At 43.3% G+C, this 14,993-nt stretch overlaps 2 protein-coding genes across 2 annotated transcripts in view; one reads left to right on the top strand and one right to left on the bottom strand.

Annotated features, from left to right (window-relative positions):
- Nucleotides 1–349: 349 nt before the first annotated feature.
- DNASE1 (deoxyribonuclease 1) lies at nucleotides 350–10,865 on the top strand. Its single transcript, XM_036739108.1, is given in 9 exon segments — nucleotides 350–384; nucleotides 386–494; nucleotides 1,842–1,930; nucleotides 2,299–2,382; nucleotides 3,184–3,299; nucleotides 3,586–3,698; nucleotides 4,084–4,238; nucleotides 5,781–5,877; nucleotides 10,812–10,865. Coding segments are annotated over 9 exon segments (852 nt in total).
- Nucleotides 10,866–13,377: 2,512 nt separating this feature from the next.
- TRAP1 (TNF receptor associated protein 1) overlaps nucleotides 13,378–14,993 on the bottom strand; it is a 97,511-nt gene continuing 95,895 nt past the window's right edge. The window contains exons 17-18 of the mRNA XM_036738717.1: nucleotides 14,266–14,338; nucleotides 13,378–13,777 (exon numbers count right to left, since the gene is read on the bottom strand). Coding sequence (XP_036594612.1) covers nucleotides 13,676–13,777; nucleotides 14,266–14,338 — 175 coding nt within the window. The 3' untranslated portion in view covers nucleotides 13,378–13,675. The remainder of the gene's footprint in view (nucleotides 13,778–14,265; nucleotides 14,339–14,993) is intronic.

Raw genomic sequence — 14,993 nt, forward strand, 5'->3', positions numbered from 1 at the left:
CACTTAGTATTCACTGAACGTGTAATATGTTCACTCATCTGATCCTCCCAACAGCCCCGAGGTTGGGCTGGTATTATCCCAACTGAGGAAACTGGGATCACACAGCTAGTAAGTGTTTAAGTCAGCATTCACACTCAGATCTTCTGAATGGATAAGCTTAGTGGGTCCCCTGGTACTGGTGAGTCCGGTCTGCGTGGGATCCAGAGTAAAGCGCCGTATCTTTTTCTCCTCCGTATCTCATCTGTTCTGTCGCTACTCATCAGTTTGTACTTTGAGCCCAAAGTTGGTATCTGGGAGTCAACATCATTAATTATTGGCTCCTACCTAGATGTGCCTTTCCTGTTGCAGAATGACCACCATGAAGCTAATAGCATCACTCCCTCCCTGGCTGTCTCCTGCAAGTGGTTCCGTGCCTTAGAATCGCCGCTTTTAATATCAAGACCTTTGGTGAGACCAAGATGTCTAATGACACCGTCTCTGACTATATTGTGATGGTAAGTCCTGGGTGGCCCAGGCAAGCCACAGTCACCATAACTGATCTCGTTTAGGAAGCCTTGGGGCATCATCATCATGGGTGTGCTAGAACCAGCTCTAAGCTGACGGCTAAGATTTCATTGTGAACGCTTACACCTTGGAGATGGTCAAATTCTACACATCGAGGCTTAATTTATTGTTTTGTTGATTTCTAGACTTAAGAAAGGTGACGGAGAAAATGTCCATAACACATATTAAACTTGAGAGCGATTCCTGCATGCGTTTTTCTCCTAAGAACAAGCTGTTAACCATTTACTAGCACATCCCTTTAGTGTATTTTGAAAGTAATCATGAGATTTCCAAGATGGCTGTCTGAAGATGGGGATGGATGGGTAGCAGACCACCCAGCTCCCTGATAACTACTCTAATAAAATCCTGAAGCTTGCATCAGACCAATTATAAAGAAATCTAAGGAGAAACTACAGTGACCTGTAGCCAGTCAGAAGCTGGAGGGAAATAAAGGCAGCTGCTATCAAAGCCAGGGGGGGTAGCCTCCCAGCGCAGCCAGAGAGGCCAAGAGCCCATGGAGCCCAGCGTGTCCCAAGGCAGCAAGATCGGAGTCTCCAAAGGATCTCTGAGGAAGGATGTTACCCGCTTCCTGACAGAGTGGGCATGAGCACAAGGGGCAGAAAGAGATTTCCATTTTTAGACATGACCCAAGGGTTTGTTTTTCTCGGCTATATTTACGTTATGAAGAGCTCTTCCCACTCCCTTCTTCCCCCATTAACTGAGGAGGATTAATAGGAAGGACGATTAATAAGAGCAATGACAAAAAAAGACAGTTATGTCATTTTAAACATTTTGTACAAGAAAACAGAAGGAAGTTCAGAAGGAAGCACAAACAAGCAGGACAGTTTTGAAAGTAATATACTAAAAAAAAAAAGCAAGTGGCATGAAATAGAGACTTATTGTTTAACATAGAATTCATTCTGGCAGATGGAAGTGTAAGGATTGAAATAAAAATAGAGAAGTAGCCCTCCCTACTGGGTGAGTCAACTGATGGTTTGGTACTGGCTTTGACACATTCACTGGCATGCACACTGAAATTGGGAGAAGCTTAACTGACAGTATTCTGTTCGCAGTCTCTCAAAGTAAAAATCTGACTCCAGGGAGCCCCTCAGGCTTTATCATAGTGGGGAACCTGGAAAGCATGAGAAGGCCTGGGGAAGAATGCTGTAGGTATGAATGGGGGAAAACCATTGGGATGATGGCATTTGGGGAGGCCACCTGTAGTACAGGGACAATTATACCAGCTTCTCCTTATTCAGAAATTCTCTTCAATGTATTGAGTCTTTCCACATTTGCAGATCCTGAATCAGTATGATATTGCTCTCGTCCAGGAGGTGAGAGACAGCCATCTGACAGCTGTGGGGAAACTGCTGGATAAACTCAACAGGTGGGTCTCTGAGCTGGGCTGCCACATACAGAAAGAAGATGTGGATGAGGAGAGCTGCCAGGGAGAGATCCTGGCTTTGAAACCCAGACTGTGATGAGATTGGGAAAGGGTTTGTAATTGAGACAGGCCTACAGTGAAAACATAAACCTTCAGGATTAGCCCAAGAATATTTAGGGTTAGAACAAGCTCTTTTTCCATCAATCCCAGATACAGTGGTCGCCACGCCCTCCAGCACCAGGTAAACGTCCAGAAAGAAAATGTGGAGAGTAGAAGGTATAGTTACATGAGATGGGGCATCATTGGCCCCATCTGTATTAAGGTACCTTCAGTTGCAGGAATAAAACGTTTAATTTTTCATTTCTTTTCAGTGACTCAGCAGATGCCTATCATTTTGTGGTCAGTGAGCCTCTAGGGCGGAACAGTTATAAAGAACGCTATCTCTTTGTATTCAGGTAATGCCCCCAAATTGGGAGAGGAAACAAAGATGGCTTCTCTTGGAAAGAAAAATAAAGGACTTTGAGATTCTTAATCACAAGCATTTACCCCTCTAAGGGTGGAAGGGTAATAGACAGCAGTTGTGTCAGGTGGGATCCTACCTATGAGCAGAGAAACTGGATGAAAGGGACCCTGCTACCCTCTCCCCCCACTCAGGATTCTATTGATCTGCCAAGACCTAATTAGGGTTTCAGCCTCACTGTCAGCAGAAGCCAGGGGAAGCTGGTGGACCCATTTCACATGATAGGAACCAGAACTAAGAACAGTCAAGAATCAGATTAAGGATGTACCAGAGACAGAAACAGATGATACAGAGTTAACTATGTCACATCATCAGCAGGGCCAGTCTTGGAGACCAGGAGATGCAGGGTTACTGAGACTGAACCTAAAACCCAGAGCCAGGTGAAGGCCAGCAGGGTAAGCTGCAAACATCATTAGTGGCTTAACCCTCGAAGCCAGGATTAAACCAAGAAAGGTCTGTAGACTTCCAGGTCCTTCTATGAGCATCCCTCATTGATAGCCTTAGTTCTATAGGAGAGCCACTTTAGAAAGCAGGAATTAGAAGGGCTAGAGGCTCATATCTGATTTTGGAGTAAGAGACCAGGCAGAAGTTGAGAAATTTCAGTATTTACCCATTCTCTCCTTTCCTTCTTCCTTTCTCCAACGTCCTCCACCCCCAGGGGACTATACACCAGGTAGGGAAGAGAACATGCACCACTCCCCTAAGATCATTCTCTGCCTGAATTCTCCCCCTGCAGACCTGACAAAGTGTCTGTCCTAGACAGCTATTATTATGACGACGGCTGTGAACCCTGTGGAAATGACACCTTCAGCCGGGAGCCTGCCATTGTCAAATTCTCCTCTCCAACTACAGGCAAGAAGCACTCAAAGAAAAAGACCTACCTGACATCCCCAAAGCCAACCTCCTCTAGGCTGTTTCTGGATCCTCCCACAACCTTGTTTTCAGGGCTTTCCCTGATCACCCCCTATCTATACTTCTACCCTCCCAGTAGGATGTGGCTCAGCATGCTGGTACCCCAGGCTGGGGATGGGCAGAGGTGGTGGGGAAAGAGGACAGGGAGTGGGCAGGCCTGGAAAGAGGGACCGGGACACTGAACAGAGACAGGCACTGACCACAGATGCTACTGCTGCTTCCTCAGAGGTGAGCGAGTTCGTCATCGTACCTCTGCATGCAGCCCCAAGTGATGCTGTGGCTGAGATTGATGCACTCTATGATGTCTACCTAGACGTCCGCGAAAAATGGAACACAGAGGTACGAGCCAGAGGAGCCGAACACAGACCTCACACACCTCTCACTCTTCCTACTCCAGGCAGGGCGTTTGGGGAGGTGACGATGGGGTGGCATCCCCTCCCATTTTTTCTATTATCCCATCTGAGAGGATTTGAGCCCAGATTTCCCTTACTTGGAGGCCAGCTCTCTATACATTATGTCACCCTGGGCAAGTCCCTTAAGTTCTCAGCGCTCTAGGCAACTCTGTAAGATTATAAATTGTAGGGAAGGTGCCACTCTGCACTGGTGGAGGGTGTTTGTTTATTTGGGAGTTTCCTACAGGTCCACTGCTGGTCCCTATGTCTATCCCACTTAGCTTCCTGAGAAACAGGGCCCTCCTGGCTAACAATGGGACTCTGCTTGACAGGACATTATGTTCATGGGAGACTTCAATGCTGGGTGTAGCTATGTCACTGCTTCCCAGTGGTCGTCTATCCGTCTGCGCACTGACCCAACATTCGAGTGGCTAATTCCTGACACTGCAGACACCACTGCGACAACTACAAACTGTGCTTATGACAGGTAAAGTTAGTCCCTGGGCCACTGGTTCAGCTGTGTTTGAGATCACCTCAGAAGTGTAGGGGCAGCTGGGCATTCAGAAGTGCAAGGGCACCTGGGCATTCGGAAGCACAGGGGCAGCTGGGCATTCAGATAGTTATCTGGTTTTTTCACACTGATACAGGAATGCATTGGTAACAAGCACTGGCCAAGTACTTACTGCATGTACTTAGCTCCCCTACATTGTAGCCTCAACTTTGCCACTAACTACGGTGGAATCTTCAGCAACTCAGTTTCCCTCTTGTGAAGTGGTCAGATTATGTGATCTCTAGGGTGCCATCTAGCTCAAATGTTATATGCTTGAAGTACAGGCAGGTGGCATGATCCAGGAGAGACGGCACCTAGTTTCAATTTCACAAATTATGGGCCGTGAGACCTTGGGTAAGCCACAACCTTTGTACCTTAACTTCCTGCCTCTCAATTAAGTCCCATACTCTTAGAACATTAATCATACAGTATACAAAATGCATATTGGGGGATAAAGGCATGAACTGTGACTTTGAGTGAATAGCACCTAGTCTTTGTAAAATGAACAGGACAATCTCTAAGGTCTCTTCCAGTTCTAACATTTATAACCGAGGCCCCAAAACCCCAACCAAACAAACAACCTGATCGTTGATCAGAATGAATCTGGTGTCTTGATTTTTCAGACTTTCTCGAGTCACTCCATTTCACCACTGCCCTCTGAGGCAGTAAGACTGCTTCCTTTCCTGTCTCAGGTCCAGCATTACAAAGTATGGAAAGCTGGAGAGCTTCAACATTCTACATGAAGTGCTGGGAGGTGGAGGGGTGGTAACAAGCTCAGAGTTCTCTCCTCTGTAAGAGAGTTTTCAGGGTGGAAAAGTCTTCAGCTGCCTTCTCCTTCCTTATCTGACCAGCTCCTGTAATCCTAAGAATTTAGCCTCACAGTGGTATCTAAGCCAAACTGATCCTGGCTGGATGGGCGAAGGAAAAGCAGCAGTGAGAACAGTTGCCAAGTTCCTAGGTGTCCTCTCTGGACTAGTAGCAATTCAAGGATTCTGATATGAAGATGCTGACCTGGCAGGGCAGGCTTACACTTTGCCTCCGGTTGACTCTCCAGTGCTAAACTTTGTCCCTTGTTTTCAGCAGATTTAGGGGTTCCAGGATCTGGAAAGTTGCTTTCTCAATCTCATTTTCAACTGAGACTATCTACCACATGCACTGTTTTCTGACTTTGCAGTTCCTATTTCAGCCCTCTCCAACATCTATACGGAAATCAGCCTTGGTCCCAGTCCAGTGCTCCAGTACTGGTCCACTGACCCTCCAGTACAGGTCCAAGAACCTGGTCCACATTCAGCATAATAGGAAGCTGGTTCCTGATTTTACAGGCTGTGCACCTGTCATACCACTGTACTGATACTTTACCTTGCAGGCTCATTTCCTTTCAGTAAGACTGAGGCATGGGTGGCAATGATTTTTTCCAGGTATGTTGATCCTGAAATTCAGGGGGAGGTTTTGACCTTTGTACCCGGGTGTATGTTACAGGATTGTAGTCTCTGGAACTAAGCTACAAAGTGCCATCGTGCCTGGGTCGGCCACCACATTTGATTTCCAGGCAGCATACAATTTGAGTTATGAAATGGTAAGTTTTTCTCATTCCCTTTTTATCCTGTTTTGAAGTTTCATTGAACATGAGCCTGCGACGTTACAGTTTTTGAGCTAAGACCTGAATTAGCTGGCTCAAGATAAACTTACCTTGTGAATGTACCATAAAGGCCCTTCCTCAAAGACTGCCTTTGATCAGAAGCAAAACAAATCTCTCAACAAATGCTAAGACCGGACACAATACCCACTTTTGCAGCTTCTTTCTTCCACTTTGGAATTGGAGACACACACACACACACATCCCTGTATCTTCCACGGAGACAAAAGCCTCCTTTAGGATCACTATCTAGTGTCGTACCGAAGGACTCAGGAATGTCTGGCTCTAGAGGCTCAGTGGGGAGAGCAGGAGGCTTTCCTTTCTCTCTTCATTGGTCCTCCTCCACCTCTCAGCCCTCCAATTATGATGTTCCCAAGGATCGGGCTCTTTTTTCTACAATCTCTTCCAAGGAAATCTGATCTGTTCTTCCCAGTCACCCAGTCTTGAAATGAGCACAGTGGTTTGCACTCGATGTGGAGTCTGAAGCCTGGGCTCGTGGCAGCTGTTATCTATCCATATAACCTTGGACAAGTTAGTTGGTCTCTTTTCTCAGCTGTCAAATGAGAAGGTTGGCCTAGGTGATCTTAAGGTCCCTTCTAGAGCTAAAATCCTGACCTTTGGTTACCTTTGTGAATCCATAAAGATTTATAATCTTTCCTCTCTTTATAATCAATTCCCATCAGTACTTCCAAATGTTTTCCACATCTGTTCCTTTCTTTACTTTTCCTACTGTCACCACCCTAGTCCCAGTCCCTACCTGCTCAGACATAAATTACAGTACTGATCTCCTCCCTCCAAATGAATTCTTTCATGTGATGCCGTGGTAAGTTCCCCCAAATAAGGATTTGATGTTACTCAGCATTCCACCTCAGAAAACTTCAATAGCAACCTACTGCTCCAGGATCAAGTCCAGACATTTTGTCCTGTTATTTCATGGTCTACTACATCATATCCCCTATCGCCCCCATGTATACCTTCTACCTTTGTCTACCTCATCTTACGTCCCCAAACTACACTTTCCAACTTTAAATTGTTTTTTATTATTTTATTTTCCCCCAGTTACATGTAAAAACAATTAACATTCATTTTAAAAACTTTGAGTTCCAAATTCTTTCCCTCCCTCCTCCCATTGAGAAGGCAAGCAATTTGATACAGGTTATACATATATAGTCACACAAAACATTTCCATAAGTCATTTTGTGAAAGAAAACATAAAACCAAAAAAAAAAAAACCTCAAGAAAAATAAAGAAAGTAAAAAGTCTGCTTCCATCTGTGTTCAGACACCATCAGTCCTTTCTCTGGGGACAGACAGCATTTTTCATCCTAAGTCCTTCAGAGTCGAACTGGATCATTGCACTGTTGAGATTAGCTGAATCATCCACAGCTGATCATCCAATACGGCTGCTGCTTTGTACACCGTATACTTCACTTTACACCACTGCATGCAAGTCTCTCCAGGCTTTTCTGACAACATCCTGCTCATCATTTCTCATAGCACAACAGTATTCCATCACAATCACAAACCACAACTTGTTCAGCCATTCCCCAATTGATGGATGTCCCCTCAATCTCCAATTCTTTGCCACAAGAAAAGAGGTGCTACAAATATTTTTGTACATATATGTCCTTGTCCTTTGTTTTTTCTCTTTTGAGATACAGACCTAGTACTAGGTGCTACCCAGTGCAAAGGGCATACATGTTTTTATAGCCCTTTGGGCATAGTTCCAAATTGCTCTACAGAATGATTGAATCAGTTCACAACTCCACTAAAAGTGCATTCACGTCTCATTTTCCCCACATCCCCTCCAACATTCGTCCTTTTCCTTTTCTGTCCCATTAGCTAATCTAATAGGTATGAGGTAGCGCCACAGAATAGTTTCAATTTGCATTTCTCTAATCAGTGAGTTACTTTTTTCATATGGCTGTAGATAGCTTCGGTTGATTCATCTGAAAGCTGATTGTATCTTTTGGTCATTTATCAATTGGGGAATGGTTCTTACTTTTATAAATTTGATTTGGTTTCGTTTGAGACACGGGACCTTCATTAGAGAAACTTGCTTCAAAAATCTTTTCAGTTACTATTGCTAACTATATTTCCCTCTATCCTATCCTCGCCTCATTTATTCTATTCTCTCTTTTAACCCTGTCCGTTCTGTTACTCCCCCTCCCTTCTCTAATCCCCTTCCCCTATTTTCCTGTAGGGTAAGAGATTTCTGTACCCAGCTGAGTGTGTTCTTTCCTCTTTGAGCCAATTCTGATGACAGTAAGGTCCACTCACTCTCCCTCACTTCTCCCCTCTACTGTAATAGCTTTTTCTTATCTCTTTTACGTGAGATCATTTACCCCATTCTATCTCTCCCTTTCCCTTTCTCCCAGTACATTCCCCTCTCCTCTTAATTTTACTTTTTTTTAGATATCATCCCTTCATATTCAACTCAACCTGTGCCCTCTGTCTATATATATGTATATTCCTTTCTATTACCCTAATACTGAGAAAGATCTCACGAGTTACAAATATCATCTTTCCATGTAGGAATGTAAACAAAACAGTTCAGCTTTAGTAAGCCCCTTATGATTTCTCTTTCCCGTTTACCTTTTCATGCTTCTCTTGATTCTTGCATTTGAAAGTCAAATTTTCTATTCAGCTCTGGTCTTTTCATCGAGAAAGTTTGAAAGTCCTCTATTGTATTGAAAATCCATATTTTGCCCTGGAGTATTATTCTGATTCTTGGTTTTAATCCTAGCTTCTTTGTTTTTTTTTTGTTTTTTTGGAGGGGGGAAGGCAGGGCAATTGGGGTTAAGTGACTTGCCCAAGGTCATACAGCTAGTGTGTCGAGTGTCTGAGGCCGGATTTGAACTCAAGTCCTCCTGACTCCAGGGCCGGTGCTCTACTCACTGGGCCACCTAGCTGCCCCAATCCTAGCTTCTTTGACCTCCAGAATTGAATATCATATTCCAAGATCTTCAATCCCTTAATGTAGAAGTTGCTAGATCTTGTGTTATCCTGATTGTGTTTCCACAATACTCAAATTGTTTCTTTCTGGCTGCTTGCAATATTTTCTCCTTGACCTGGGAACTCTGGAATTTGGCTACAATATTCCTAGTTTTCTTTTTGGGATCTATTTCAAGAGGTGATCAGTAGATTCTTTCAATTTCTACTTTACCCTCTGGTTCTAGAATATCAGGGCAGTTTTCCTTGATAATTTCTTGAAAGATGATGTCTAGGCTCTTTTTTTGATCATGGCTTTCAGGTCATCCAATCATTTTTAAATTCTCTCTCCTGGACCTATTTTCCAGGTCAGATGTTTTTCCAATAAGATATTTCACATTATCTTCTATTTGTTCATCCTGGGTGTTTTTTAATTGTTTCTTGATTTCTCATAAAGTCATTAGCTTCCATTTGTGCTATTCTAATTTTTAAGGAATTATTTTCTTCAGTGAGCTTTTGGATCTCCTTTCCCATCTGGCCAGTTCTTCTTGCATTCTTCTCCTCATTGGCTTTTTGGACCTCTTTTGCCACTTGACCTAGTCTTTTTTTTTTAAGGTGGTATTTTCTTCAGTATTTTTTTTTACGTCTCCTTTACCAAGCTGTTGATTCGTTTTTCATTATTTTCTTGCATCACCATTTCCCTTCCCCATTTTTCCTTCCACCTCTCTTACTTGATTTTCAAAATCCTTTTTGAGCTCTTCCATGGCCTGAGAACAAGTCACACTTTTCTTGGGGGTTTGGATGTAGGAGCTTTGACTTTGTTATCTTCTGAGTGTGTGTTTTGACGTTCCTTATCACCATAGTAACTTTCTATGGTCAGATTTTTTTTTTCTGTTGCTTGCTCATATTCCCAGCATATTCCTTTACTTTTTTTTAAAAGTAGGGCTCTGCTTCTAGGGTGGAGGGCACACTGTCCTAAGCTTCTGGGGTTTTATGCAGCTGTTTTCAGAGATATCTCTAGGGACCTGTAAGTTTTCAGTTCTTCCAAGGTGGTATGATCAAAGGAGAGGTGTTTGCTCCTCTTCTGGCCTGCGGTCTGGTCTGTGATTGACCACAAGCACTTTTTTCTGCATTGGAACTGTGACCACAAGCTCTGGTGCTCCTCCTCTCCTTGGGACTGCCACCCAGGACTGGGATCCAATTCCAAGTATGAGGAAAGCAAGAGTCCTGCCTCCATGCTAGCAGAGACCCATGATCTCTTTCTGACCAGTTGTTTAACCCCCTTACCATTTCTGGGCCAAAAGCTCCAGAAGCAGCTGCTGATTCAGTGGCTCCCAAGGCCTGCTCCTGGTTTGCTGGGGCTGGGGCTGTGCCGGCACAACCTGCACTCCTCTGTCCTCCTAGTGAAAAGCACCTTTCCTGCCAACCTTCTAAGTTGTCTTTGGCGTCTGTGGGCTGATAAGCCTGGAAACCACCAGTGCTGCCACAGATTCAGTCTCCTTGAGGCCCTGCTCATCTGTCTGGAGTCGGAAATTTTTTTTCACTGTCTTTTTGAGTTCTGCTGCTCTAGAATTTGTTAAGTCATTATTTAAAGGTATTTTGAAGGGTCTGAGTGCTTAGGCAAGTTCCTACATTTACTCCATCATCTTGGCTCTGCCTCCACTTTTCCACTTTTGATCCTACTGCAATACTCTCTTCTTTTCTCCATACAGACAAGTGTTCTAGTTCGCTCGACCCTCATCATATTCGTGCTAGTATGGATGGTATATACTGTTAGTTATCTTTCCCAGGGTTAGGCCTCATTTCCCTAACAAGATTAAGGACAAGACTCACATCTGTAGTGTGCCCCCCACCCCGCCGGAAGCAGCGCTCTGTGTTTGTCACTGATGTGTTCCTATTGGTGTTGCACGGCCCAAATCACCACACGGGTTTTCTTTTGCTTAGGCTCTAGCCATCAGCGACCATTATCCTGTGGAAGTGACACTGAAGAAAGCCTGAATCTTCGTGGCGGCCTTATTCATCCAACGTCCTTATTTCATCTAGTTCTCTAACTTTTCCTGTCTACTTATGACTATCTGTAGCCAAAGTCACCAAAAGAAATGAAAATGATGGCTGGTGCATTTACTAGCCTCCAACCCCTTCGCACGGGCTCCTAAATGTTGACATGCAACATATTCTATGATGAGATCTGGACAAACTGGATAGTATTCATTCTGATTTAGTAAAACAAAACAAAACAAAACAATAGCTACCACCTTCGTGGGCCTGAAAGAGACAATTAAGTTGATTAGGTTTTAAAACTGATATCCTAGAGTCAGGGTCCTGAAAACATCCTTTTCTGAATTGTTAAAGAATTAAAACACAGGTAATTAAAAAGACCTTAAATGGAATCTGGGAAAGCCTTTGATCAAAGTCAACAGTCGTTGTTCCTAGAAGGAATAATGATCTATATCCTATGGCCCTACTCACCCATCAACATTAAAGAGCCTGATCCTGGCCACTACTCCTCTGTATCTGTCGTCTTCCCCCGTTAGAACACAAGCCTTGTATTCTATGGCAGGGCCTGTCTTTGCTTATTAGTACTTGGCACAGTGCTTGACATATAGTAAATGCCTAATAAATGCTTTTCTGTTCATTTATTATTTACTATTCTTTAGCACATATTAAAATGGTTTAGACTTCAGGTACACAGTAGATTCTACTACTATGTTCCAAGTATTCACCACAATGTCTCTGCTCTCCTCATCTCCATAAATGACTGTCATGGTCCTGATTTGCATTACATTTTGATTATCTGTCAATTCACATGCACTTGTATATGTCTCAATGCAACGTAATTATAAGCATTATAGAATCATCTAATAAAGCTTTTAGAGCAGACACAGTTCTTTGATTTCTGATTTTTTACAGCTTTCAACAAGGGAGTTTTCTAGTCTCTCTTCTCCTTTCTTTTTACCTTGTTTAGATGAAGCTCATTTGTGATTACAGCTTTAACCAGCACAGAATCCCTAGGGTTTTGCCCTGGAGGGCTAGGGGGGTAGGGGTGGGAGGAGAGATTGTCTTGTGACTGCACGTATTTTCTCCCCAAAACCCTCACTGCTTTGCCTTAGTGTCTTCACATGGCAGGCACGGCACCACTGAGATACAACTGACCACAGGCCTACCCCATCAGCATCCGCTTTCTCCCTCCCAACCCACGTGGGGTTGCAGGCCAGACTCTTGGGGTATGAGCTGCCTCTCAATTCAAATGAACTTGCTCCAGGCAAAGGATTCCTAGTTATAGCTCTGGTTGTGCCCTGGACAAAGCCTGATTCCACCTAACAGAGAAGTTAATGGAAGAATTATACCAAGGAAGAAGCAACAAGACTAAACCTTTTCATGCCCTCAAAAACTTTCCAATAAAACCGGTTTCTTACTGTGGCGAGCTTTGTGTAGACTCTAGAGATGTTCATATCTGCAGCCTGTAACGGTGTTGGCTTTTTGTGTCCCAGAGGTCGAGACAGAGGAGGTCGCACAAACTCAGAGAGACTTCATGTACGGGAGTAATTTAGTTTTAAAAAAAGTAGATGTTCAGATTAGCAAAAATATATAACCAGTCATACTTGTGTTTGTATATGTGTATGCACACACAAATATGTGTACATACATAAACATGCACATACGTGTGTGTGTGTGTGTGTGTGTGTGTGTGTGTGTGTGTGTGTATACACATCACAAATTTATTAATATATAGGCAGCTGGCTTTATTGGACTCTATGACTATACACTGTACATACACTCAATCCCTGAAAGGCAGCTTGCAAATACGCTACAAGTTAGAAAGGGGTCTAGATGAGAGTTTAGGAATGCCCCAACGTAAATTCCATTCCCACTTCCAGGGAAACTCAAGCCATTTTTTTTTTTTTTGGAGAGGTGAGGGAGGGAACAAGGAGGAACACTGGGTTGACTGGAAGTACAGTGGCCACTCATGGGTAAGCAGCCTGGTGCCCCGCCCCCACCTGCCATTTCTAGGGGCTCATCATATTGGTACCAGATACTTTAGCACACTATAGCTAAGAGCTATTTTCTACTGCTGGCAGATCACAAATATCGCTTTAGCATAAAGACATTACTCTTGTTACAATATCCTTGTGCACCTGCAACCTATGATGGCTATTCAGCCACTTCAGTCAGGTCCCATTCGGGGTTTTCTTGGCAGAGACGCTGGGCAGGTCGCCATTTCCTTCTCTAGGTCATTTTATTGATGAGGCGCCTGAGGCAAACAGGGTCGAAAGACTTGCCCAGGGTCACACGGCTAGTTAAATGGCTGAGGCCAGATCTGAACTTAGGAAGATGAGTCTTCCTGACTCCAGGCTATTCTCTGCCCACCACACCACCTAGCCGCCGGTATCTGTATCTACTTATAAGGGTAACTACCAAATGAGTATTAGCATATACACGTATCAGTTAATTTAGGGCAAAGCAAAAGAATACCATCGCAGTCTCTCATCCTACTAGAAGAACAAGAACAGAGGTTTTAAAAAACACTTTAATTTCCTTGGCTAAGACAAAAGAGGTTTATATTTCTGATATTTCCCTTTGTTTAAGCCAGTCCTTCACAGTTCAAGTCTGCGTTTGTGTAATAGGAAGATTTCTTGTTACTTTTTACTACAGAAGATCAGAGGGACTATGAATTGTACATGTTTCCATTCTTCATCCCCTCTACAGTAAGAGCACATCCTCTGATGCCTCATAAATTCAAAATGAATTCAATCCCTTAAAAGACTATTGGAATTTGCCAGATTTCTGTCCTTTGAATATAGCTGCAGTCAGTGTTTTTCAAGAGCTTTGGTGAGAAGTTCATTCAAACGGCCCACCATTGGTCTAGGGTCATCATTCAGTCCTGCTGCTATCATAGCATTCTCATATATCTGCAAAGCAAAGGGAAAAAGAAGAAATATACATCAATGTGTAGCAGAAAAAAAGAGATAAAAAAGCCACGTTGAGCTTGGAATCTCTAGCCTTTAGAGAGTCCAGGGCTCTGGTTCAGATGTCAGCAAAAGTGGGTTAGGCTTTTCTGAACCAGCACAGCAACAAAGGCGTGCCTCTCATTTCTATTCTAATGCATGGCACTCATTATAAATTAAAAAATCAAGAAAGACTTTCCTCTTGACTGATGAAGGATATGAGTGGATCCTCTTTCTCAAAATGGGATTTAAAGGGAAAATAATGTCTCAGTAGCAGCCATAGCTCCTTGAACATAATCAGCTTTCCTTTTAGGTATCTGTATTTTCTACAATAAGCTGGAAAAGCTCCAGAACCATCATGAAAAGAAGAGTAAAATGGAGTTTCTTTGTTGACGGCAGAAGCCATAGGCACTGAAGAAAATTCTTCCCCAGAAAGACATTCTCATACTCACCTGATCAATCAGCAGCTGGGCCAGATCGGCGTGACTCTCCCTCAACTGATTCAGCTTCCTGATCAGAGGATGCCTGCAACGTAGACCAACGTGATAAGAAGGTTTCCAAGAGCAGCTAGACACCTAGAGCATATTGCCCTGATACTGGTGCGCCTTATTTTAAACAATGACATACAGAAAGAATTCTAAAAATTGTATTAAAGGCGCTCACTATTTAAAATAATCCTACCATAATTCCCTTATAAAACCAATATTTTTGTAAAGCTCTGAAAATACAGATTTCATATATAATTTAAAGCAGAATACACCTCTATCAAGCCAATCAAGGTGATTATCAGTCTTCCAATAATTTTCAGAAGTTCTTGGTGAACTACTTTGTGTTTCACCATTACTTTCTTTTCCCACAAACTTCGTGATGGGCAGAGATGCTCCAGAGAGGGAAGGATAAATATGCAAAATGAACCTAAAAGCAAGTCTTTGGTCCTTTCTTACTGTTCCTGGTACCCAGTAAAACCACACCTCTCCCAACTGTCCCCAGGACGATGAGCTCAGTCAGGTAGCTGCCAAATAATCCCCACTAAAGTTTAAAGTTAAATTGACAAGGGTTTGAGATGTTACCTTTTCTGGGGTTTTTCTCATGTCAGTGGAAAACTCCTAAAGACTGAAAAGTCTTCAAAACCCAGATGTATTTTGAATCCCTAGTAGTGGGATTTCAGGCACTGTGACAG

Source organism: Trichosurus vulpecula, chromosome 9 (genome assembly GCF_011100635.1).
Source record: "Trichosurus vulpecula isolate mTriVul1 chromosome 9, mTriVul1.pri, whole genome shotgun sequence".
NCBI lineage: Eukaryota > Metazoa > Chordata > Mammalia > Diprotodontia > Phalangeridae > Trichosurus > Trichosurus vulpecula.